The sequence below is a fragment of the Phyllobates terribilis genome, unplaced genomic scaffold (assembly GCF_046119375.1).
Source record: "Phyllobates terribilis strain yellow unplaced genomic scaffold, ASM4611937v1 Scaffold_12__6_contigs__length_324123572, whole genome shotgun sequence".
Taxonomy (NCBI): domain Eukaryota; kingdom Metazoa; phylum Chordata; class Amphibia; order Anura; family Dendrobatidae; genus Phyllobates; species Phyllobates terribilis.
In genome coordinates this window covers 319,348,802-319,373,784 of record NW_027362772.1, presented here as the reverse complement: position 1 = coordinate 319,373,784, position 24,983 = coordinate 319,348,802, and the positions used below count along the sequence as shown (strand labels likewise).

Genomic DNA, 24,983 nt, shown 5'->3' with positions numbered 1-24,983 from the left:
GATCAGTAATGTAATGTATGTACACAGTGACTGCACCAGCAGAATAGTGAGTGCAGCTCTTGACTAAAATACAGGATGTAAATCAGTATCAGTAATGTAATGTATGTACACAGTGACTGCACCAGCAGAATAGTGAGTGCAGCTCTGGAGTATAATACAGGATGTAACTCAGGATAAGTAATGTAATGTATGTACTCAGTGACTGCAGCTCTGGAGTATAATACAGGATGTAACTCAGGATCAGTAATGTAATGTATGTACACAGTGACTGCACCAGCAGAATAGTGAGTGCAGCTCTGGAGTATAATACAGGATGTAACTCAGGATCAGTAATGTAATGTATGTACACAGTGACTGCACCAGCAGAATAGTGAGTGCAGCTCTGGAGTATAATACAGGAGGTAACTCAGGATCAGTAATGTAATGGATGTACACAGTGACTGCACCAGCAGAATAGTGAGTGCAGCTCTGGAGTATAATACAGGAGGTAACTCAGGATCAGTAATGTAATGTATGTACACAGTGACTGCACCAGCAGAATAGTGAGTGCAGCTCTGGAGTATAATACAGGAGGTAACTCAGGATCAGTAATGTAATGGATGTACACAGTGACTGCACCAGCAGAATAGTGAGTGCAGCTCTGGAGTATAATACAGGATGTAACTCAGGATCAGTAATGTAATGTATGTACACAGTGACTGCACCAGCAGAATAGTGAGTGCAGCTCTGGGGTATAATACAGGGGGTAACTCAGGATCAGTAATGTAATGTATGTACACAGTGACTGCACCAGCAGAATAGTGAGTGCAGCTCTGGAGTAAAATGCAGGAGGTAACTCAGAAACAGTAATGTATGTACACAGTGACTGCACCAGCAGAATAGTGAGTGCAGCTCTGGAGTATAATACAGGATGTAACTCAGGATCAGTAATGTAATGTATGTACACAGTGACTGCACCAGCAGAATAGTGAGTGCAGCTCTGGAGTATAATACAGGATGTAACTCAGGATCAGTAATGTAATGTATGTACACAGTGACTGCACCAGCAGAATAGTGAGTGCAGCTCTGGAGTATAATACAGGATGTAACTCAGGATCAGTAATGTAATGTATGTACACAGTGACTGCACCAGCAGAATAGTGAGTGCAGCTCTGGAGTATAATACAGGAGGTAACTCAGGAACAGTAATGTATGTACACAGTGACTGCACCAGCAGAATAGTGAGTGCAGCTCTGGAGTATAATACAGGATGTAACTCAGGATCAGTAATGTATTGTATGTACACAGTGACTGTACCGGCAGAATAGTGAGTGCAGCTCTGGAGTATAATACAGGATGTAACTCAGGATCAGTAATGTAATGTATGTACACAGTGACTGCACCAGCAGAATAGTGAGTGCAGCTCTGGAGTATAATACAGGAGGTAACTCAGGAACAGTAATGTATGTACACAGTGACTGCACCAGCAGAATAGTGAGTGCAGCTCTGGGGTATAATACAGGATGTAACTCAGGATCAGTAATGTAATGTATGTACACAGTGACTCCACCAGCAGAATAGTGAGTGCAGCTCTGGGGTATAATACAGGAGGTAACTCAGGATCAGTAATGTAATGTATGCACACAGTGACTGCACCAGCAGAATAGTGAGTGCAGCTCTGGAGTATAATACAGGATGTAACTCAGGATCAGTAATGTAATGTATGTACATAGTGACTGCACCAGCAGAATAGTGAGTGCAGCTATGGAGTATAATACAGGAGGCAACTGAGGATCAGTAATGTAATGTATGTACACAGTGACTGCACCAGCAGAATAGTGAGTGCAGCTCTGGAGTATAATACAGGATGTAACTCAGGATCAGTAATGTAATGTATGTACACAGTGACTGCACCAGCAGAATAGTGAGTGCAGCTCTGGAGTATAATACAGGATGTAACTCAGGATCAGTAATGTAATGTATGTACACAGTGACTGCACCAGCAGAATAGTGAGTGCAGCTCTGGAGTATAATACAGGAGGTAACTCAGGATCAGTAATGTAATGGATGTACACAGTGACTGCACCAGCAGAATAGTGAGTGCAGCTCTGGAGTATAATACAGGAGGTAACTCAGGATCAGTAATGTAATGTATGTACACAGTGACTGCACCAGCAGAATAGTGAGTGCAGCTCTGGAGTATAATACAGGAGGTAACTCAGGATCAGTAATGTAATGGATGTACACAGTGACTGCACCAGCAGAATAGTGAGTGCAGCTCTGGAGTATAATACAGGATGTAACTCAGGATCAGTAATGTAATGTATGTACACAGTGACTGCACCAGCAGAATAGTGAGTGCAGCTCTGGGGTATAATACAGGGGGTAACTCAGGATCAGTAATGTAATGTATGTACACAGTGACTGCACCAGCAGAATAGTGAGTGCAGCTCTGGAGTAAAATGCAGGAGGTAACTCAGAAACAGTAATGTATGTACACAGTGACTGCACCAGCAGAATAGTGAGTGCAGCTCTGGAGTATAATACAGGATGTAACTCAGGATCAGTAATGTAATGTATGTACACAGTGACTGCACCAGCAGAATAGTGAGTGCAGCTCTGGAGTATAATACAGGATGTAACTCAGGATCAGTAATGTAATGTATGTACACAGTGACTGCACCAGCAGAATAGTGAGTGCAGCTCTGGAGTATAATACAGGATGTAACTCAGGATCAGTAATGTAATGTATGTACACAGTGACTGCACCAGCAGAATAGTGAGTGCAGCTCTTGACTAAAATACAGGATGTAAATCAGTATCAGTAATGTAATGTATGTACACAGTGACTGCACCAGCAGAATAGTGAGTGCAGCTCTGGAGTATAATACAGGATGTAACTCAGGATAAGTAATGTAATGTATGTACTCAGTGACTGCAGCTCTGGAGTATAATACAGGATGTAACTCAGGATCAGTAATGTAATGTATGTACACAGTGACTGCACCAGCAGAATAGTGAGTGCAGCTCTGGAGTATAATACAGGATGTAACTCAGGATCAGTAATGTAATGTATGTACACAGTGACTCCACCAGCAGAATAGTGAGTGCAGCTCTGGAGTATAATACAGGGTGTAACTCAGGATCAGTAATGTAATGTATGTACACAGTGACTGCACCAGCAGAATAGTGAGTGCAGCTCTGGAGTATAATACAGGATGTAACTCAGGATAAGTAATGTAATGTATGTACACAGTGACTCCACCAGCAGAATAGTGAGTGCAGCTCTGGAGTATAATACAGGGTGTAACTCAGGATCAGTAATGTAATGTATGTACACAGTGACTGCACCAGCAGAATAGTGAGTGCAGCTCTGGAGTATAATACAGGATGTAACTCAGGATAAGTAATGTAATGTATGTACACAGTGACTCCACCAGCAGAATAGTGAGTGCAGCTCTGGAGTATAATACAGGATGTAACTCAGGATAAGTAATGTAATGTATGTACACAGTGACTGCACCAGCAGAATAGTGAGTGCAGCTCTGGAGTATAATACAGGATGTAACTCAGGATAAGTAATGTAATGTATGTACACAGTGACTCCACCAGCAGAATAGTGAGTGCAGCTCTGGAGTATAATACAGGGTGTAACTCAGGATCAGTAATGTAATGTATGTACACAGTGACTGCACCAGCAGAATAGTGAGTGCAGCTCTGGAGTATAATACAGGATGTAACTCAGGATAAGTAATGTAATGTATGTACACAGTGACTCCACCAGCAGAATAGTGAGTGCAGCTCTGGAGTATAATACAGGATGTAACTCAGGATAAGTAATGTAATGTATGTACACAGTGACTGCACCAGCAGAATAGTGAGTGCAGCTCTGGAGTATAATACAGGATGTAACTCAGGATCAGTAATGTAATGTATGTACACAGTGACTCCACCAGCAGAGTAGTGAGTGCAGCTCTGGAGTATAATACAGGATGTAACTCAGGATAAGTAATGTAATGTATGTACACAGTGACTGCACCAGCAGAATAGTGAGTGCAGCTCTGGAGTATAATACAGGATGTAACTCAGGATAAGTAATGTAATGTATGTACACAGTGACTGCACCAGCAGAATAGTGAGTGCAGCTCTGGAGTATAATACAGGATGTAACTCAGGATAAGTAATGTAATGTATGTACACAGTGACTCCACCAGCAGAATAGTGAGTGCAGCTCTGGAGTATAATACAGGATGTAACTCAGGATAAGTAATGTAATGTATGTACACAGTGACTCCACCAGCAGAATAGTGAGTGCAGCTCTGGAGTATAATACAGGATGTAACTCAGGATCAGTAATGTATGTACACAGTGACTTCACCAGCAGAATAGTGAGTGCAGCTCTGGAGTATAATACAGGATGTAACTCAGGATCAGTAATGTAATGTATGCACACAGTGACTGCACCAGCAGAATAGTGAGTGCAGCTCTGGAGTATAATACAGGGTGTAACTCAGGATCAGTAACGTAATGTATGTGCACAGTGACTGCACCAGCAGAATAGTGAGTGCAGCTCTGGAGTATAATACAGGATGTAACTCAGGATCAGTAATGTAATGTATGTACACAGTGACTGCACCAGCAGAATAGTGAGTGCAGCTCTGGAGTATAATACAGGGTGTAACTCAGGATCAGTAACGTAATGTATGTGCACAGTGACTGCACCAGCAGAATAGTGAGTGCAGCTCTGGAGTATAATACAGGATGTAACTCAGGATCAGTAATGTAATGTATGTACACAGTGACTGCACCAGCAGAATAGTGAGTGCAGCTCTGGAGTATAATACAGGATGTAACTCAGGATCAGTAATGTAATGTATGTACACAGTGACCGCACCAGCAGAATAGTGAGTGCAGCTCTGGAGTATAATACAGGATGTAACTCAGGATCAGTAATGTAATGGATGTACACAGTGACTGCACCAGCAGAATAGTGAGTCCAGCTCTGGAGTATAATACAGGATGTAACTCAGGATCAGTAATGTAATGTATGTACACAGTGACTGCACCAGCAGAATAGTGAGTGCAGCTCTGGAGTATAATACAGGATGTAACTCAGGATCAGTAATGTAATGGATGTACACAGTGACTGCACCAGCAGAATAGTGAGTCCAGCTCTGGAGTATAATACAGGATGTAACTCAGGATCAGTAATGTAATGTATGTACACAGTGACTGCACCAGCAGAATAGTGAGTGCAGCTCTGGAGTATAATACAGGATGTAACTCAGGATCAGTAATGTAATGTATGTACACAGTGACTGCACCAGCAGAATAGTGAGTGCAGCTCTGGAGTATAATACAGGAGGTAACTCAGGATCTGTAATGTAATGTACGTACACAGTGACTGCACCAGCAGAATAGTGAGTGCAGCTCTGGAGTATAATACAGGAGGTAACTCAGGATCAGTAATGTATGTACATAGTGACTGCACCAGCAGAATAGTGAGTGCAGCTCTGGAGTATAATACAGGATGTAACTCAGGATCAGTAATGTAATGTATGTACACAGTGACTGCACCAGCAGAATAGTGAGTGCAGCTCTGGAGTATAATACAGGAGGTAACTCAGGATCAGTAATGTAATGTATGTACACAGTGACTGCACCAGCAGAATAGTGAGTGCAGCTCTGGAGTATAATACAGGAGGTAACTCAGGATCAGTAATGTAATGTATGTACACAGTGACTGCACCAGCAGAATAGTGAGTGCAGCTCTGGAGGATAATACAGGATGTAACTCAGGATCAGTAATGTAATGTATGTACACAGTGACTGCACCAGCAGAATAGTGAGTGCAGCTCTGGAGTATAATACAGGAGGTAACTCAGGATCAGTAATGTAATGTATATACACAGTGACTGCACCAGCAGAATAGTGAGTGCAGCTCTGGAGTATAATAATAGTGAGTGCAGCTTTGGAGTATAATACAGGATGCAACTCAGGATCAGTAATGTAATGTATGTACACAGTGACTGCACCAGCAGAATAGTGAGTGCAGCTCTGGAGTATAATACAGGAGGTAACTCAGGATCAGTAATGTAATGTATGTACACAGTGACTGCACCAGCAGAATAGTGAGTGCAGCTCTGGAGTATAATACAGGATGTAACTCAGGATCAGTAATGTAATGTATGTACACAGTGACTGCACCAGCAGAATAGTGAGTGCAGCTCTGGAGTATAATACAGGCGGTAACTCAGGATCAGTAATGTATGTACACAGTCATTGCACCAGCAGAATAGTGAGTGCAGCTCTGGAGTATAATACAGGATGTAACTCAGGATCAGTAATGTATGTACACAGTCACTGGACCAGCAGAATAGTGAGTGCAGCTCCGGAGTATAATACAGGGTGTAACACAGGATCAGTAATGTATGTACACAGTGACTCCACCAGCAGAATAGTGAGTGCAGCTCTGGAGTATAATACAGGATGTAACTCAGGATCAGTAATGTAATGTATGTACACAGTGACTGCACCAACAGAATAGTGAGTGCAGCTCTGGAGTATAATACAGGATGTAACACAGGATCAGTAATGTATGTACACAGTCACTGGACCAGCAGAATAGTGAGTGCAGCTCCGGAGTATAATACAGGGTGTAACACAGGATCAGTAATGTATGTACACAGTGACTCCACCAGCAGAATAGTGAGTGCAGCTCTGGAGTATAATACAGGATGTAACTCAGGATCAGTAATGTAATGTATGTACACAGTGACTCCACCAGCAGAATAGTGAGTGCAGCTCTGGAGTATAATACAGGATGTAACTCAGGATCAGTAATGTAATGTATGTACACAGTGACTGCACCAGCAGAATAGTGAGCGCCGTTCTGGAGTATAATACAGGATGTATGTCAGGATCAGTAATGTAATGTATGTACACAGTGACTGCACCAGCAGAATAGTGAGTGCAGCTCTGGAGTATAATACAGGATGTAACTCAGGATCAGTAATGTAATGTATGTACACAGTGACTGCACCAGCAGAATAGTGAGTGCAGCTCTGGAGTATAATACAGGATGTAATTCAGGATCAGTAATGTAATGTATGTACACAGTGACTGCACCAGCAGAATAGTGAGTGCAGCTCTGGTGTATTTATATCTGGTGCTGTACATGTAGTTCTCCTGTATTCGCTTCTCGCCGGCAGCTGAATTGTTTTTTCCTTTTCTTTAAAGCGATAGACAAGAATTGTTGCATCTTATGATGGGGTGGATGTGCTCTTAGCCTTTTCCTTATTTTACATATGCAGAGTCTCCATCTTGAGCCTCATTCACATGTCCGTGTTCGCGGTACCTGAGGTATATTGGTATTTGTGTTTTTCCCGGATCACACGTCCCCATTATAACCTATGGTGCTGCTCACATGTCCCTGTTTCTCCAGCAGCGCAGATGACAATGGCCCATATATGTCCATCGGTCCGTGAAAAACACGTTCATCCGTGTGCAAGACTGCAAAGAAGCTTTGACACACGGAGCGTGCATCGAGGATACAAGGAGAGTACGCCGAGGACACATGGAGAGTACGCCGAGGACACAAGGAGAGTACGCCGAGGACACAAGGAGAGTACTCCGAGGATACAAGGAGCGTACGCCGAGGATACAAGGAGAGTACGCCGAGGATACAAGGAGCGTACGCCGAGGATACAAGGAGAGTACGCCGAGGACACAAGGAGAGTACTCCGAGGATACAAGGAGAGTACTCCGAGGATACAAGGAGAGTACGCCGAGGACACACAGAGCGTGCGCCGAGGATACAAGGAGAGTACGCCGAGGATACAAGGAGAGTACGCCGAGGATACAAGGAGAGTACGCCGAGGACACAAGGAGAGTACTCCGAGGATACAAGGAGAGTACGCTGAGGATACAAGGAGAGTACGCCGAGGATACAAGGAGCGCACGCCGAGGATACAAGGAGAGTACACCAAGGATACAAGGAGAGTACGCCGAGGATACAAGGAGAGTACGCCGAGGATACAAGGAGAGTACGCCGAGAATACAAGGAGAGTACGCTGTGGATACACGGAGAGTACGCCGAGGATACACGGAGCGTACACCGAGGATACAAGGAGAGTAAGGCAAGGATACAAGGAGAGTATGCCGGGGATACAAGGAGCGTACGCCGAAGATACGAGGAGAGTACGCCGAAGATACGAGGAGAGTACGCCGAAGATACAAGGAGAGTACGCCTAAGATACAAGGAGAGTACGCCTAAGATACAAGGAGAGTACGCCGAGGATACAAGGAGAGTACGCCGAGGATACACGGAGCGTACGCCGAGGATACAAGGAGAGTACACCGAGGATACAAGGAGCGTACGCCGAGGATACAAGGAGCGTACGCCGGGGATACAAGGAGCGTGCGCCGAGGATACAAGGAGAGTACGCCGAGGACACAAGGAGAGTACGCCGAGGATACAAGGAGAGTATGCCGAGGATACAAAGAGCGCACGCCGAGGATACAAAGAGCGCACGCCGAGGATACAAGGAGAGTACAACAAGGATACAAGGAGAGTACGCCGAGGATACATGGAGAGTACGCCGAGGATACAAGGAGCGTATGCAGAGGATACAAGGAGCGTACGCCGAGGATACAAGAAGCGCACGCCAAGGATACAAGGAGAGTACGGCGAGGATACAAGGAGAGTACGCCGAGGATACAAGGAGAGTACGCCGAATATACAAGGAGAGTACGCCGAAGATACAAGGAGAGTACACCAAGGATACAAGGAGCGTACGCCGAGGATACAAAGAGCGTACGCCGAGGATACAAGGAGAGTACGCCGAAGATACAAGGAGAGTACGCCTAAGATACAAGGAGAGTACGCCGAGGATACAAGGAGAGTACGCCGAGGATACACGGAGCGTACGCCGAGGATACACGGAGCGTACGCCGAGGATACAAGGAGAGTACACCAAGGATACAAGGAGCGTAAGCCGAGGATACATAGAGCGTTCGCCGAGGATATAAGGAGAGTACGCCGAAGATACAAGGAGAGTACGCCGAAGATACAAGGAGAGTAGGCCGAGGATACACGGAGCGTACGCTGAGGATACAAGGAGAGTACACCGAGGATACAAGGAGCGTACGCCGAGGATACAAAGAGCGTACGCCGAGGATACAAAGAGCGTACGCCGAGGATACAAGGAGAGTACGCCAAGGATACATGGAGAGTACGCCGAGGATACACGGAGCGTACGCCGAGGATACAAGGAGAGTACACCAAGGATACAAGGAGCGTACGCCGAGGATACAAGGAGCGTACGCCGAGGATACAAGGAGAGTACGCCGAGGATACAAGGAGAGTACGCCGAGGATACACGGAGAGTACGCCGAGGATACAAGGAGAGTACGCCGAGGATACAAGGAGATTACGCCGAGGATACAAGGAGAGTACGCCGAGGACACAAGGAGCGTACGCCGAGGATACAAGGAGCGTACGCCGAGGATACAAGGAGCGTACGCCGAGGATACAAGGAGAGTACGCCGAGGACACAAGGAGCATACGCTGAGGACTCAAGGAGCGTACGCCGAGGATACAAGGAGCGTACGCAGAGGATACAAGGAGCATACGCCGAGGACTCAAGGAGTATACGCCGAGGATACAAGGAGAGTACGCCGAGGATACAAGGAGAGTACGCCGAGGACACAAGGAGCATTCGCCGAGGACACAAGGAGAGTACGCCGAGGACACAAGGAGCATACGCCGAGGATACAAAGAGCGTACGCCGAGGATACAAGGAGAGTACGCCGAGGATACACGGAGAGTACGCCGAGGAAACAACGAGATTATGCCGAGGATACAAGGAGAGTACGCCAAGGACACAAGGAGCATACGCCGAGGATACAAGGAGCGTACGCCGAGGATACAAGGAGCGTGCGCCGAGGATACAAGGAGAGTACGCCGAGGACACAAGGAGCATACGCCGAGGACTCAAGGAGCATACGCCGAGGATACAAGGAGCGTACGCAGAGGATACAAGGAGCGTACGCCGAGGATACAAGGAGCATACGCCGAGGACTCAAGGAGCGTACGCCGAGGACACAAGGAGCATTCGCCGAGGATACACAGATCATTCCAGATCCCCGCTGAAATCGTCGCACAGATTATTCCAGATCCCAGCAGAGATCGTTGCAGAGAACGTTTCAGATTCAAGCAGAGATCGCTGCTTCCACGTTCAGAGGATCCCTGGTGTATGGAAAGCTCACGGTCTGGAAGAGAAGCCGCCATCTGTAAGGGAAATGTGTATGAAGAGAGGAAATGAGCCTCCGTGTCGTTATTCCTCAGTGCGAGGACTTCTCTGGACAGGAAGGCAAACAAGGACAAGAGAAGGGAAAGGTAAGAAGTGCGAGTCCTGAGAAGTCTGCGGCCTCCACACCCCACATTCAGTGCAGGCGGCCTCCACACCCCACATCCAGTGCAGCCGGCCTCCACACCCCACATCCAGTGCAGCCGGCTTCCACACCCCACATCCAGTGCAGGCGGCCTCCACACCCCACATCCAGTGCAGGCGGCCTCCACACCCCACATCCAGCGCAGCCGGCCTCCACACCCCACATCCAGCGCAGCCGGCTTCCACACCCCACATCCAGTGCAGGCGGCCTCCACACCCCACATCCAGTGCAGGCGGCCTCCACACCCCACATCCAGTGCAGGCGACCTCCACACCCCACATCCAGTGCAGGCGGCCTCCACACCCCACATCCAGTGCAGGCGACCTCCACACCCCACATCCAGTGCAGCCGGCCTCCACACCCCACATCCAGTGCAGCCGGCCTCCACACTCCACATCCAGTGCAGCCGGCCTCCACACCCCACAACCAGTGCACCTGGCCTCCACACCCCACATCCAGTGCAGCCGGCCTCCACACCCCACATCCAGTGCAGCCGGCCTCCACACCCCACATCCAGTGCAGCCGGCCGCCACACCCCACATCCAGTGCAGCCGGCCTCCACACCCCACATCCAGTGCAGGCGGCCTCCACACCCCACATCCAGTGCAGCCGGCCTCCACACCCCACATCCAGTGCAGGCGGCCTCCACACCCCACATCCAGTGCAGCCGGCCGCCACACCCCACATCCAGTGCAGCCGGCCTCCACACCCCACATCCAGTGCAGCCGGCCTCCACACCCCACATCCAGTGCAGCCGGCCTCCACACCCCACATCCAGTGCAGGCGGCCTCCACACCCCACATCCAGTGCAGCCGGCCTCCACACCCCACATCCAGTGCAGGGCAGGGGCGGCTGATTTCCACCAGATGTGACCATGTCTCTGCAGGATGAACCCTCTGTCAGATGTTGCGATGCTCTGCTGTCTGGTTGTTTCCCCTGATCCCCGGTCACAGCCGCAGAGGTTACACAGTCGCGGGGGGTTTGTATCATGGCGTCACCCGACCACCTCCATTCCCCCTTTTACATTTTCTCCCGTTTCCATCTTCTGGGGAACGTCTCCCCTGTAATTGGGACGCTCGGTTCATCCTGGCCCTCCTGATTCATGAATACAAATCAGAACAGCAGTTAAATCTGAAATACAAGAATTAGGAGCAGACAATGTATATAGACAGCATCCTGAGCACGGACCGACAATGTATATAGACAGCGTCCTGAGCACGGACCGACAATGTATATAGACAGCGTCCTGAGCACGGACCGACAATGTATATAGACAGCGTCCTGAGCACGGACCGACAATGTATATAGACCGCGTCCTGAGCACGGACCGACAATGTATATAGACCGCGTCCTGAGCACGGACCGACAATGTATATAGACCGCGTCCTGAGCACGGACCGACAATGTATATAGACAGCGTCCTGAGCACGGACCGACAATGTATATAGACCGCGTCCTGAGCACGGACCGACAATGTATATAGACCGCGTCCTGAGCACGGACCGACAATGTATATAGACAGCGTCCTGAGCACGGACCGACAATGTATATAGACCGCGTCCTGAGCACGGACCGACAATGTATATAGACCGCGTCCTGAGCACGGACCGACAATGTATATAGACCGCGTCCTGAGCACGGACCGACAATGTATATAGACCGCGTCCTGAGCACGGACCGACAATGTATATAGACCGCGTCCTGAGCACGGACCGACAATGTATATAGACCGCGTCCTGAGCACGGACCGACAATGTATATAGACCGCGTCCTGAGCACGGACCGACAATGTATATAGACCGCGTCCTGAGCACGGACCGACAATGTATATAGACCGCGTCCTGAGCACGGACCGACAATGTATATAGACCGCGTCCTGAGCACGGACCGACAATGTATATAGACCGCGTCCTGAGCACGGACCGACAATGTATATAGACCGCGTCCTCAGCACGGACCGACAATGTATATAGACCGCGTCCTGAGCACGGACCGACAATGTACATAGACCGCGTCCTGAGCACGGACCGACAATGTATATAGACCGCGTCCTGAGCACGGACCGACAATGTATATAGACCGCGTCCTGAGCACGGACCGACAATGTATATAGACCGCGTCCTGAGCACGGACCGACAATGTATATAGACCGCGTCCTGAGCACGGACCGACAATGTATATAGACCGCGTCCTGAGCACGGACCGACAATGTATATAGACCGCGTCCTCAGCACGGACCGACAATGTATATAGACCGCGTCCTGAGCACGGACCGACAATGTATATAGACCGCGTCCTGAGCACGGACCGACAATGTATATAGACCGCGTCCTCAGCACGGACCGACAATGTATATAGACCGCGTCCTGAGCACGGACCGACAATGTATATAGACCGCGTCCTCAGCACGGACCGACAATGTATATAGACCGCGTCCTGAGCACGGACCGACAATGTATATAGACCGCGTCCTCAGCACGGACCGACAATGTATATAGACCGCGTCCTGAGCACGGACCGACAATGTATATAGACCGCGTCCTGAGCACGGACCGACAATGTATATAGACCGCGTCCTGAGGACGGACCGACAATGTATATAGACCGCGTCCTGAGCACGGACCGACAATGTATATAGACCGCGTCCTGAGCACGGACCGACAATGTATATAGACCGTGTCCTGAGCACGGACCGACAATGTATATAGACCGCGTCCTGAGCACGGACCGACAATGTACATAGACCGCGTCCGGAGGACGGACCGACAATGTATATAGACCGCGTCCTGAGCACGGACCGACAATGTATATAGACCGCGTCCTGAGCACGGACCGACAATGTATATAGACCGCGTCCTGAGCACGGACCGACAATGTATATAGACCGCGTCCTGAGCACGGACCGACAATGTACATAGACCGCGTCCGGAGGACGGACCGACAATGTATATAGACCGCGTCCTGAGCACGGACCGACAATGTATATAGACCGCGTCCTGAGCACGGACCGACAATGTATATAGACCGCGTCCTGAGCACGGACCGACAATGTATATAGACCGCGTCCTGAGCACGGACCGACAATGTATATAGACCATGTCCTGAGCACGGACCGACAATGTATATAGACCGCGTCCTCAGCACGGACCGACAATGTATATAGACCGCGTCCTCAGCACGGACCGACAATGTATGTAGACTGCGTCCTGAGCACGGACCGACAATGTATATAGACCGCGTCCTGAGCACGGACCGACAATGTATATAGACCGCGTCCTGAGCATTGACCGACAATGTATATAGACCGCGTCCTGAGCACGGACCGACAATGTATATAGACCGCGTCCTGAGCACGGACCGACAATGTATATAGACCGCGTCCTGAGCACGGACCGATAATGTATATAGACCGCGTCCTGAGCACGGACCGACAATGTATATAGACCGCGTCCTGAGCACGGACCGACAATGTATATAGACCGCGTCCTGAGCACGGACCGACAATGTACATAGACCGCGTCCTGAGCACGGACCGATAATGTATATAGACCGCGTCCTGAGGACGGACCGACAATGTATATAGACCGCGTCCTGAGCACGGACCGACAATTTATATAGACCGCGTCCTCTCATTACGCACACCTAGAGGTGTCGTTATGTGTCCCATTATGAGCTTTGCCAGCAGCTGCCTGGCACTGGGTGTCGCCATTTGCCTCGCACAGGATCCTTTGTAGCAAATTGTCACATTTTAAACAAAAAATGAAAAGTGTTTTTATGGCATTTACCAAGTCCTGAGCCTCAGCCCGGACATTAAACCTCCACAGATCCCTGCAGAGGACGGCACTAATGTCTCTGTAATGAGGAGACACATTCATCATCATCATCATCATCATCGTAGAGGGCGATTCTCTAATGATGGAATCACTGACTGGGTGGATGAGGGAAAAGCAGTAGCTATAGTATATCTCAACTTAAGCAAAGCATTTGAAAAAGTATCTCACACCGTCCTTATTGAAAAAATGACCAACTATGGGATTGACAAGGCGACGGTTAGGTGGATTCATAACTGACTCAGCTCAGTGATCATATTCCAAGAGCGGTAATAAATGGTGGCACATCCAACTGGAAGAGGGTTTCAAGTGGGGTCCACAAGGCTCTGTCCCGGCCCCAGTGTTGTTCAACATTTTTATGAATGATCTAGATAAGGGAACTGACAAAGCTCGGAGGGATAGCTAACACTAGAGAAGAGAGAGAGAGGATTCGGAAGGATCTAGATAAGCTTCAACAATGGGCAGAGACTAATAGAATGGGATTTTACAGGGAGAAATGCAAGATTCTACATCTTGAAATCGAATATGACATCTACAGAATGGGAGAAATAGAACTAAGTAACAGCACGTGTGAAAAAGACTTAGGTATACTGATAGATCACAGACTGCACAGGAGTCAACAATGTGATGCTGCAGCAAAAGGCAAATACAGTTCTGGGATGTATTAAGAGAAGCATACAGTCTAGATCACGTGAAGTCATTATCGGTCTTTACTCCTCTTTGGTCAGACCTCATCTGGAATACTGTGTACAGTTTTGGGCACCACATTTTAAAAAAGACATAGACAAACTGGAGCAAGTTCAGAGAAGAGCGACCAGAATGGTGACTGGTCTGCAAACCATGTCCTATGAGGAACGGTTGCAGGATTTGGGAATGTTTAGCTTGCAAAAAAGAAGATTGAGAGGAGACTTAATAGCTGTCTACAGATATCTCAAGGGCTGTCACATTGTAGAAGGATCATCTTTATTCTCATTTGCACAAGGAAAGACTAGAAACAATGGGATGAAACTGAATGGGAGGAGACACAGATTAGATATTAGAAAAAACTTTTTGACAGTTAGGGTGATTAATGAGTGGAACAGGCGGCCACGAGAGGTGGTGAGTTCCCCTTCAATGGACGTCTTCAGAGGCCGGACAGACATCTGTCTGAGATGATTTACTGACTCCTTGTAGACTGAGCCCTCGCGGGCAGGGTCCTCTCTCCTCCTCTACCAGTCGGTGACTCGATTTTGTTCAAATTATTGTCATGGTTTCTGCGATGTATACCCCTGTTTCACATGTAAAGAGCCACGGAATTAATGGCACTATAATAATTAATAATAATAATAATCCTGCATTGAGCCGGGGGTTGCACACGATGACCCCGGAGGTCCCCTCCAACTCTGACATTCTATCATTCTATGAAATGTTCTTATCCGCATGATATTTGCTGCATTGCCCGTGAACATGAAGCCGCGTCCTCCGTGACTGCAGCGTCTGCAGATGACAGGCGGCTGCACCTGGATCTGCTGATGGTACAGAATTACCAGAATCCAAGTATCTGACATTTTCATCTATGTGACAAAGTATAAAGAAGGTTGAGAAGAGGGGACAGGAGACAAGTTATGGGTCATTCTGCAACCACTGGACAATTACCAAGAAGCTGCCACAGAGCAGAAGTGTAAGGGCAGCCATAGATGTATGGTCAGCATGGCAAAGAAGGGACGAGGAGGATGAGGAGGGTTCACTTGTCTAATCTTTCCCATGCCCGGTATCACCGTGTGCCCATCCCCTGCCCGGTATCACCGTGCGTCCATCTCCTGCCCGGTATCACCGTGCGTCCATCCCCTGCCCGGTATCACCGTGCGTCCATCCCATACCCGGTATCACCGTGCGTCCATCCCCTGCCCGGTATCACCGTGCGTCCATCCCATGCCCGGTATCACCGTGCGTCCATCCCCTGCCCGGTATCACCGTGCGTCCATCCCCTGCCCGGTATCACTGTGCGAACATCTCCTGCCCGGTATCACCGTGCGTCCATCCCCTGCCCGGTATCACCGTGCATCCATCCCCTGCCCGGTATCACCGTGCGTCCATCCCATGCCCGGTATCACCGTGCGTCCATCCCATGCCCGGTATCACCGTGCGTCCATCCCCTGCCCGGTATCACCGTGCGTCCATCCCATGCCCGGTATCACCGCGCGTCCATCCCATACCCGGTATCACCTTGCGTCCATCCCCTGCCCGGTATCACCGTGCGTCCATCCCCTGCCCGGTATCACCGTGCGTCCATCCCATGCCCGGTATCACCGTGCGTCCATCCCCTGCCCGGTATCACCGTGCGTCCATCCCATACCCGGTATCACCGTGTGTCCATCCCCTGCCCGGTATCACCGTGCGTCCATCCCATACCCGGTATCACCGTGCGTCCATCCCCTGCCCGGTATCACCGTGCGTCCATCCCATGCCCGGTATCACCGTGCGTCCATCCCCTGCCCGGTATCACCGTGCGTCCATCCCCTGCCCGGTATCACCGTGCGTCCATCTCCTGCCCGGTATCACCGTGCGTCCATCCCCTGCCCGGTATCACCGTGCGTCCATCCCCTGCCCGGTATCACCGTGCGTCCATCCCATGCCCGGTATCACCGTGCGTCCATCCCCTGCCCGGTATCACCGTGCGTCCATCCCATACCCGGTATCACCGTGTGTCCATCCCCTGCCCGGTATCACCGTGCGTCCATCCCATACCCGGTATCACCTTGCGTCCATCCCCTGCCCGGTATCACCGTGCGTCCATCCCCTGCCCGGTATCACCGTGCGTCCATCCCCTGCCCGGTATCACCGTGCGTCCATCTCCTGCCCGGTATCACCGTGCGTCCATCCCCTGCCCGGTATCACCGTGCATCCATCCCCTGCCCGGTATCACCGTGCGTCCATCCCATGCCCGGTATCACCGTGCGTCCATCCCCTGCCCGGTATCACCGTGCGTCCATCCCCTGCCCGGTATCACCGTGCATCCATCCCATGCCCGGTATCACCGCGGGTCCATCCCATACCCGGTATCACCGTGCGTCCATCCCCTGCCCGGTATCACCGTGCGTCCATCCCCTGCCCGGTATCACCGTGCGTCCATCCCCTGCCCGGTATCACCGTGCGTCCATCCCATACCCGGTATCACCGTGCGTCCATCCCCTGCCCGGTATCACCGTGCGTCCATCCCATGCCCGGTATCACCGTGCGTCCATCCCCTGCCCGGTATCACCGTGCGTCCATCCCCTGCCCGGTATCACCGTGCGTCCATCCCCTGCCCGGTATCACCGTGCGTCCATCCCCTGCCCGGTATCACCGTGCGTCCATCCCCTGCCCGGTATCACCGTGCGTCCATCCCCTGCCCGGTATCACCGTGCGTCCATCCCCTGCCCGGTATCACCGTGCGTCCATCCCCTGCCCGGTATCACCGTGCGTCCATCTCCTGCCCGGTATCACCGTGCGTCCATCCCCTGCCCGGTATCACCGTGCGTCCATCCCCTGCCCGGTATCACCGTGCGTCCATCCCCTGCCCGGTATCACCGTGCGTCCATCCCATGCCCGGTATCACCGTGCGTCCATCCCCTGCCCGGTATCACCGTGCGTCCATCCCCTGCCCGGTATCACCGTGCGTCCATCCCATGCCCGGTATCACCGCGCGTCCATCCCATACCCGGTATCACCTTGCGTCCATCCCCTGCCCGGTATCACCGTGCGTCCATCCCCTGCCCGGTATCACCGTGCGTCCATCCCCTGCCCGGTATCACCGTGCGTCCATCCCCTGCCCGGTATCACCGTGCGTCCATCCCATGCCCGGTATCACCGTGCGTCCATCCCATGCCCGGTATCACCGTGCGTCCATCCCCTGCCCGGTATCACCGTGCGTCCATCCCCTGCCCGGTATCACCGTGCGTCCATCCCATGCCCGGTATCACCGTGCGTCCATCCCATGCCCGGTATCACCGTGCGTCCATCCCCTGCCCGGTATCACCGTGCGTCCATCCCATGCCCGGTATCACCGTGCGTCCATCCCATGCCCGGTATCACCGTGCGTCCATCCCATGCCCGGTATCACCGTGCGTCCATCCCCTGCCCGGTATCACCGTGCGTCCATCTCCTGCCCGGTATCACCGTGCGTCCATCCCCTGCCCGGTATCACCGTGCGTCCATCCCCTGCCCGGTATCACCGTGCGTCCATCCCATACCCGGTATCACCTTGCGTCCATCCCCTGCCCGGTATCACCGTGCGTCCATCCCCTGCCCGGTATCACCGTGCGTCCATCCCATGCCCGGTATCACCGTGCGTCCATCCCATGCCCGGTATCACCGTGCGTCCATCCCATGCCCGGTATCACCGTGCGTCCATCCCATGCCCGGTATCACCGTGCGTCCATCCCCTGCCCGGTATCATCGTGCGTCCATCCCCTGCCCGGTATCACCGTGCGTCCATCCCATGCCCGGTATCACCTTGCGTCCATCCCCTGCCCGGTATCACCGTGCGTCCATCCCCTGCCCGGTATCACCGTGCGTCCATCCCCTGCCCGGTATCACCGTGCGTCCATCCCCTGCCCGGTATCACCGTGCGTCCATCCCCTGCCCGGTATCACCGTGCGTCCATCCCCTGCCCGGTATCACCGTGCGTCCATCCCCTGCCCGGTATCACCGTGCGTCCATCCCATGCCCGGTATCACCGTGCGTCCATCCCCTGCCCGGTATCACCGTGCGTCCATCCCCTGCCCGGTATCACCGTGCGTCCATCCCCTGCCCGGTATCACCGTGCGTCCATCCCCTGCCCGGTATCACCGTGCGTCCATCCCATGCCCGGTATCACCGTGCGTCCATCCCCTGCCCGGTATCACCGTGCGTCCATCCCCTGCCCGGTATCACCGTGCGTCCATCCCCTGCCCGGTATCACCGTGCGTCCATCCCATGCCCGGTATCACCGTGCGTCCATCCCATGCCCGGTATCACCGTGCGTCCATCCCATGCCCGGTATCACCGTGCGTCCATCCCATGCCCGGTATCACCGTGCGTCCATCCCATGCCCGGTATCACCGTGCGTCCATCCCCTGCCCGGTATCACCGTGCGTCCATCCCCTGCCCGGTATCACCGTGCGTCCATCCCCTGCCCGGTATCACCGTGCGTCCATCCCATACCCGGTATCACCGTGCGTCCATCCCCTGCCCGGTATCACCGTGCGTCCATCCCCTGCCCGGTATCACCGTGCGTCCATCCCCTGCCCGGTATCACCGTGCGTCCATCCCATGCCCGGTATCACCGTGCGTCCATCCCCTGCCCGGTATCACCGTGCGTCCATCCCCTGCCCGGTATCACCGTGCGTCCATCCCCTGCCCGGTATCACCGTGCGTCCATCCCATGCCCGGTATCACCGTGCGTCCATCCCCTGCCCGGTATCACCGTGCGTCCATCCCCTGCCCGGTATCACCGTGCGTCCATCCCATGCCCGGTATCACCGTGCGTCCATCCCATGCCCGGTATCACCGTGCGTCCATCCCATGCCCGGTATCACCGTGCGTCCATCCCATGCCCGGTATCACCGTGCGTCCATCCCATGCCCGGTATCACCGTGCGTCCATCCCATGCCCGGTATCACCGTGCGTCCATCCCATGCCCGGTATCACCGTGCGTCCATCCCCTGCCCGGTATCACCGTGCGTCCATCCCCTGCCCGGTATCACCGTGCGTCCATCCCCTGCCCGGTATCACCGTGCGTCCATCCCCTGCCCGGTATCACCGTGCGTCCATCCCATGCCCGGTATCACCGTGCGTCCATCCCCTGCCCGGTATCACCGTGCGTCCATCCCATGCCCGGTATCACCGTGCGTCCATCCCATGCCCGGTATCACCGTGCGTCCATCTCATGCCCGGTATCACCGTGCGTCCATCCCATGCCCGGTATCACCGCGCGTCCATCCCATGCCCGGTATCACCGCGCGTCCATCCCATGCCCGGTATCACCGCGCGTCCATCCCATGCCCGGTATCACCGCGCGTCCATCCCCTGCCCGGTATCACCGCGCGTCCATCCCATGCCCGGTATCACCGCGCGTCCATCCCATGCCCGGTATCACCGCGCGTCCATCCCATGCCCGGTATCACCGCGCGTCCATCCCATGCCCGGTATCACCGCGCGTCCATCCCATGCCCGGTATCACCGTGCGTCCATCCCCTGCCCGGTATCACCGTGCGTCCATCCCATGCCCGGTATCACCGTGCGTCCATCCCATGCCCGGTATCACCGCGCGTCCATCCCATGCCCGGTATCACCGCGCGTCCATCCCATGCCCGGTATCACCGCGCGTCCATCCCCTGCCCGGTATCACCGTGCGTCCATCCCCTGCCCGGTATCACCGTGCGTCCATCCCATGCCCGGTATCACCGCGCGTCCATCCCTTGCATCCCACACTCACCTGCTTGGTGAAGAGGATGGCCGTGTCCCAGTACTCCGGGTGCTTGTCATTCGCTTTGTTCCACTTCCTCTGCCAGGCACAGAAGCTCCTCAGGGTCATGGCCGCGTTGGTGGTCACTTTTGGACCCTTCCCATCATCGGTCAGTACCATGAACTTGACCACTGCGATGTTGATGGGGTTCTGGATGCTGGGGTGGCGGTATAATCGGGCTGCTGTGGCCATTAAGGTGAGCAGATAGTGCTGTAGATCATCTCCATGGAACTTGAGCATGGACTCATCAGCTACGATCAATGTCTCCACGTGTCTGGTGATGGAAGCGAAGCGCCGAGAGCGGTGACCACCCCTGGACCTGGTACCATTGACGTGGCTTCTTTGGTGCTTGGAGCCCTTGTATCTCTGCAGAGCCTCCATGATGCCATGGTTCAATGCCGAGCTGACCCCACACCTGGATGTGGTCTCCGGTACCTGGGAGTGGGTGGCTCTTCTTTTCTGCAGCAGGTGCGGCCCCTGCTGACTACTTGGAAAGTGGTCTAACGTGCCGTTTTTCAAGGGACTGATGAAATACTCCACTCCGTGATAGCCAAAGGCCCCCTGAAGACCTCCACAAAGGCTCAGCGCTGCGAAGGAGTCCCGGTCAGAATTGACATCTCCAGAGTAGAAGCAATGCCTGACACTTGGGGACGGTTTGGGGAGAGCGCCAGGAAAATGCATGGAAAAAGCTGGTGCAATAAACTGAGAATCCGGACTCAAATTCAGATAAAAATCCTCCTGGAAAGCCGAGATCTGGAAAATGACTCCTTTGTCTTTAGTCTGTTCATTACTTTCCTCGAAATACTGCCTTCCATTTATATCAGGATCCAGTCTTTTAGGGGTGACAAGGACCCCGTCCAGAGAAGAGCACGAAGAAGAACTTGGGAAAAGCAAATCCAGAGCGAGCAGCAAAGTGACAGCCAGATGTGTGTGCATGGTGGCCGAGACTCATTCACCGGGAAAGAACAGATCAGGGATCCATTGAAACAGAAGATGCAATGGATGGAAAGGAGCAATAAGTGAAGTTCACCAGAGGGGCCCACGCACCAGGAGGCTGCAGCGGAGGTGGCGGCGGCGGCGGTACAGATGTGCAGGCTGCCTCTGCTCTGCTACCTGCCAGCTCACATGCAGCATCAACCTCTGGACGGCTTTATATACATCTCGGTCCCATGCAAACAGTTTTTTTCTTTTTTGGGAGGTGCTGGGAACACTCATTGGACTCATTATAACACATCCTCTGCCCCCCTCTCCCCATAGCCGGCAGGGTTTAAAGAGCCAGCAAACGACATCATCCGCTGAGGAGCAGCTGTTCTCTCCCTCCCTCTCCCAATCTCCTCTGTGCACTGGCAGAGTTTAGAGACTTTCTCATTCTCTGCAGCATCGGAGCTGACCCTGGAGTCAGAGATACAGGACATTCCCAGCAGAGGAATCTGCATTGTGTAAGAGGATGACAGCCGGATGTCCCCCCAGGGTACGAGATAGCAGGGCCAGTGTCCCCCCAGGGTATGAGATAGCGGGGCCAGTGTCCTCCCAGGGTATGAGATAGCGGGGCCAGTGTCCTCCCAGGGTATGAGATAGCGGGGCCAGTGTCCTCCCAGGGTATGAGATAGCGGGGCCAGTGTCCCCCCAGGGTATGAGATAGCGGGGCCAGTGTCCTCCCAGGGTATGAGATAGCGGGGCCAGTGTCCTCCCAGGGTATGAGATAGCGGGGCCAGTGTCCCCCCAGGGTATGAGATAGCGGGGCCAGTGTCCTCCCAGGGTATGAGATAGCGGGGCCAGTGTCCTCCCAGGGTATGAGATAGCGGGGCCAGTGTCCCCCCAGGGTATGAGATAGCGGGGCCAGTGTCCTCCCAGGGTATGAGATAGCAGGGCCAGTGTCCTCCCAGGGTATGAGATAGCAGGGCCAGTGTCCCCCCAGGGTAAGAGATAGCAGGGCCAGTGTCCCCCCAGGGTATGAGATAGCAGGGCCAGTGTCCCCCCAGGGTATGAGATAGCAGGGCCAGTGTCCCCCCAGGGTATGAGATAGCAGGGCCGGTGTCCTCCCAGGGTATGAGATAGGCGGGCCAGTGTCCTCCCAGGGTATGAGATAGCAGGGCCAGTGTCCCCCCAGGGTATGAGATAGGCGAGCCGGTGTCCTCCCAGGGTATGAGATAGCAGGGCCAGTGTCCTCCCAGGGTATGAGATAGCAGGGCCAGTGTCCCCCCAGGGTAAGAGATAGCAGGGCCAGTGTCCTCCCAGGGTATGAGATAGCAGGGCCAGTGTCCCCCCAGGGTATGAGATAGCAGGGCCAGTGTCCTCCCAGGGTATGAGATAGCAGGGCCAGTGTCCCCCAAGGTATGAGATAGCAGAGCCGGTGTCCTCCCAGGGTATGAGATAGCAGGGCCAGTGTCCTCCCAGGGTATGAGGTAGCAGAGCCAGTGTCCCCCCAGGGTATGAGATAGCAGGGCCAGTGTCCCCCCAGGGTATGAGATAGCAGAGCCAGTGTCCCCCCAGGGTATGAGATAGCAGGGCCAGTGTCCCCCCAGGGTATGAGATAGCAGGGCCAGTGTCCTCCCAGGGTATGAGATAGCAGGGTCAGTGTCCTCCCAGGGTATGAGATAGCAGGGCCAGTGTCCTCCCAGGGTATGAGATAGCAGGGCCAGTGTCCCCCCAGGGTATGAGATAGCAGGGCCAGTGTCCTCCCAGGGTATGAGATAGCAGGGCCAGTGTCCTCCCAGGGTATGAGATAGCAGGGCCAGTGTCCTCCCAGGGTATGAGATAGCAGGGCCAGTGTCCTCCCAGGGTATGAGATAGCAGGGCCAGTGTCCCCCCAGGGTATGAGATAGCAGGGCCAGTGTCCCCCCAGGGTATGAGATAGCAAGGCTAGTGTCCTCCCAGGGTATGAGATAGCAGGGCCAGTGTCCCCCCAGGGTTTGAGATAGCAGGGCCAGTGTCCCCCCAGGGTATGAGATAGCAGAGCCAGTATCCCCCCAGGGTATGAGATAGCAGGGCCAGTGTCCTCCCAGGGTATGAGATAGCAGAGCCGGTGTCCTCCCAGGGTATGAGATAGCAGGGCCGCTGTCCCCCCAGGGTATGAGATAGGCGGGCCGGTGTCCTCCCAGGGTATGAGATAGGCGGGCCAGTGTCCTCCCAGGGTATGAGATAGGCGGGCCAGTGTCCTCCCAGGGTATGAGATAGCAGGGCCGGTGTCCCCCCAGGGTATGAGATAGGCGGGCCGGTGTCTTCCCAGGGTATGAGATAGCAGGGCCAGTGTCCTCCCAGGGTATGAGATAGCAGGGCCAGTGTCCCCCCAGGGTATGAGATAGCAGGGCCAGTGTCCCCCCAAGGTATGAGATAGCAGGGCCAGTGTCCTCCCAGGGTATGAGATAGCAGGGCTAGTGTCCTCCCAGGGTATGAGATAGCAGGGCCAGTGTCCTCCCAGGGTATGAGATAGCAGGGCCAGTGTCCCCCCAGGGTATGAGATACCAGGGCCAGTGTCCCCCCAGGTCTGCTCCATCTGGACACTGGAGGTCAGGAGTGGATATGGCTGATCAGGAATGGCGGGACTTTCTGGAGACAGTTTGCCTACAGAGATGGTTGGTGTCCAGAGTTGGTAGGTCAAGCGCCGGCAGCACTGGAGATGTTTGGTCAAGCGCCGGCAGCACTGGAGATGGTTGGTCAAGCGCCGGCAGCACTGGAGATGGTTGGTCAAGCGCCGGCAGCACTGGAGATGGTTGGTCAAGCGCCGGCAGCACTGGAGATGGTTGGTCAAGCGCCGGCAGCATTTCCTGGAAGCGATCTATCAGCAGCGAGCAGACGTTCTGGAGATGGTCCTTGGTGGGCCGCTCTCAGGACAGGCTACGTTTGGTTTGATACAGAATGATTGTAGAAGCGAGCATTGACCACTCAGCCTGTTACGAGAATAGTGAGAAGAGAGCCCCCCACAGCCTCGCTCCTCTAGGGTAGGCGCCCAAAGAGGAAGACACTTTTTAAATCATTGTCGATTAACCTTTGCAAAGTTCTGCATCTTTGTAACATACATCATTACCTTATTTTGCCTCCAGAATACCGTGCGGCTGTTCTGCAGCAATGCCCAGGTCAAGCTCCTTTAGAAGCTCTTTTCAACTGCTGCTCAGCAAGATCTGTACCCTGAGCTCAATCTGTGTGCTGAAATTTCCCTCTGTGCCTTTCCCCAATTCTGAGAGGGAACGACACATTTACAAATTGTTTGTGTGCAATGTTTGCATCTTCCTGAGCAGCTGTTGAAAGCAGCT

At 53.1% G+C, this 24,983-nt stretch overlaps 1 protein-coding gene across 1 annotated transcript in view; it reads right to left on the bottom strand.

Annotated features, from left to right (window-relative positions):
- ADAMTS15 (ADAM metallopeptidase with thrombospondin type 1 motif 15) overlaps nt 1-21,913 on the bottom strand; it is a 158,540-nt gene extending 136,627 nt beyond the window's left edge. Inside the window, exon 1 of the mRNA XM_073657475.1 lies at nt 20,701-21,913. Within this exon, the coding sequence (XP_073513576.1) occupies nt 20,701-21,666 (966 nt within the window). The 5' untranslated portion in view covers nt 21,667-21,913. The remainder of the gene's footprint in view (nt 1-20,700) is intronic.
- Between the last annotated feature and the right edge of the window lie 3,070 nt (nt 21,914-24,983).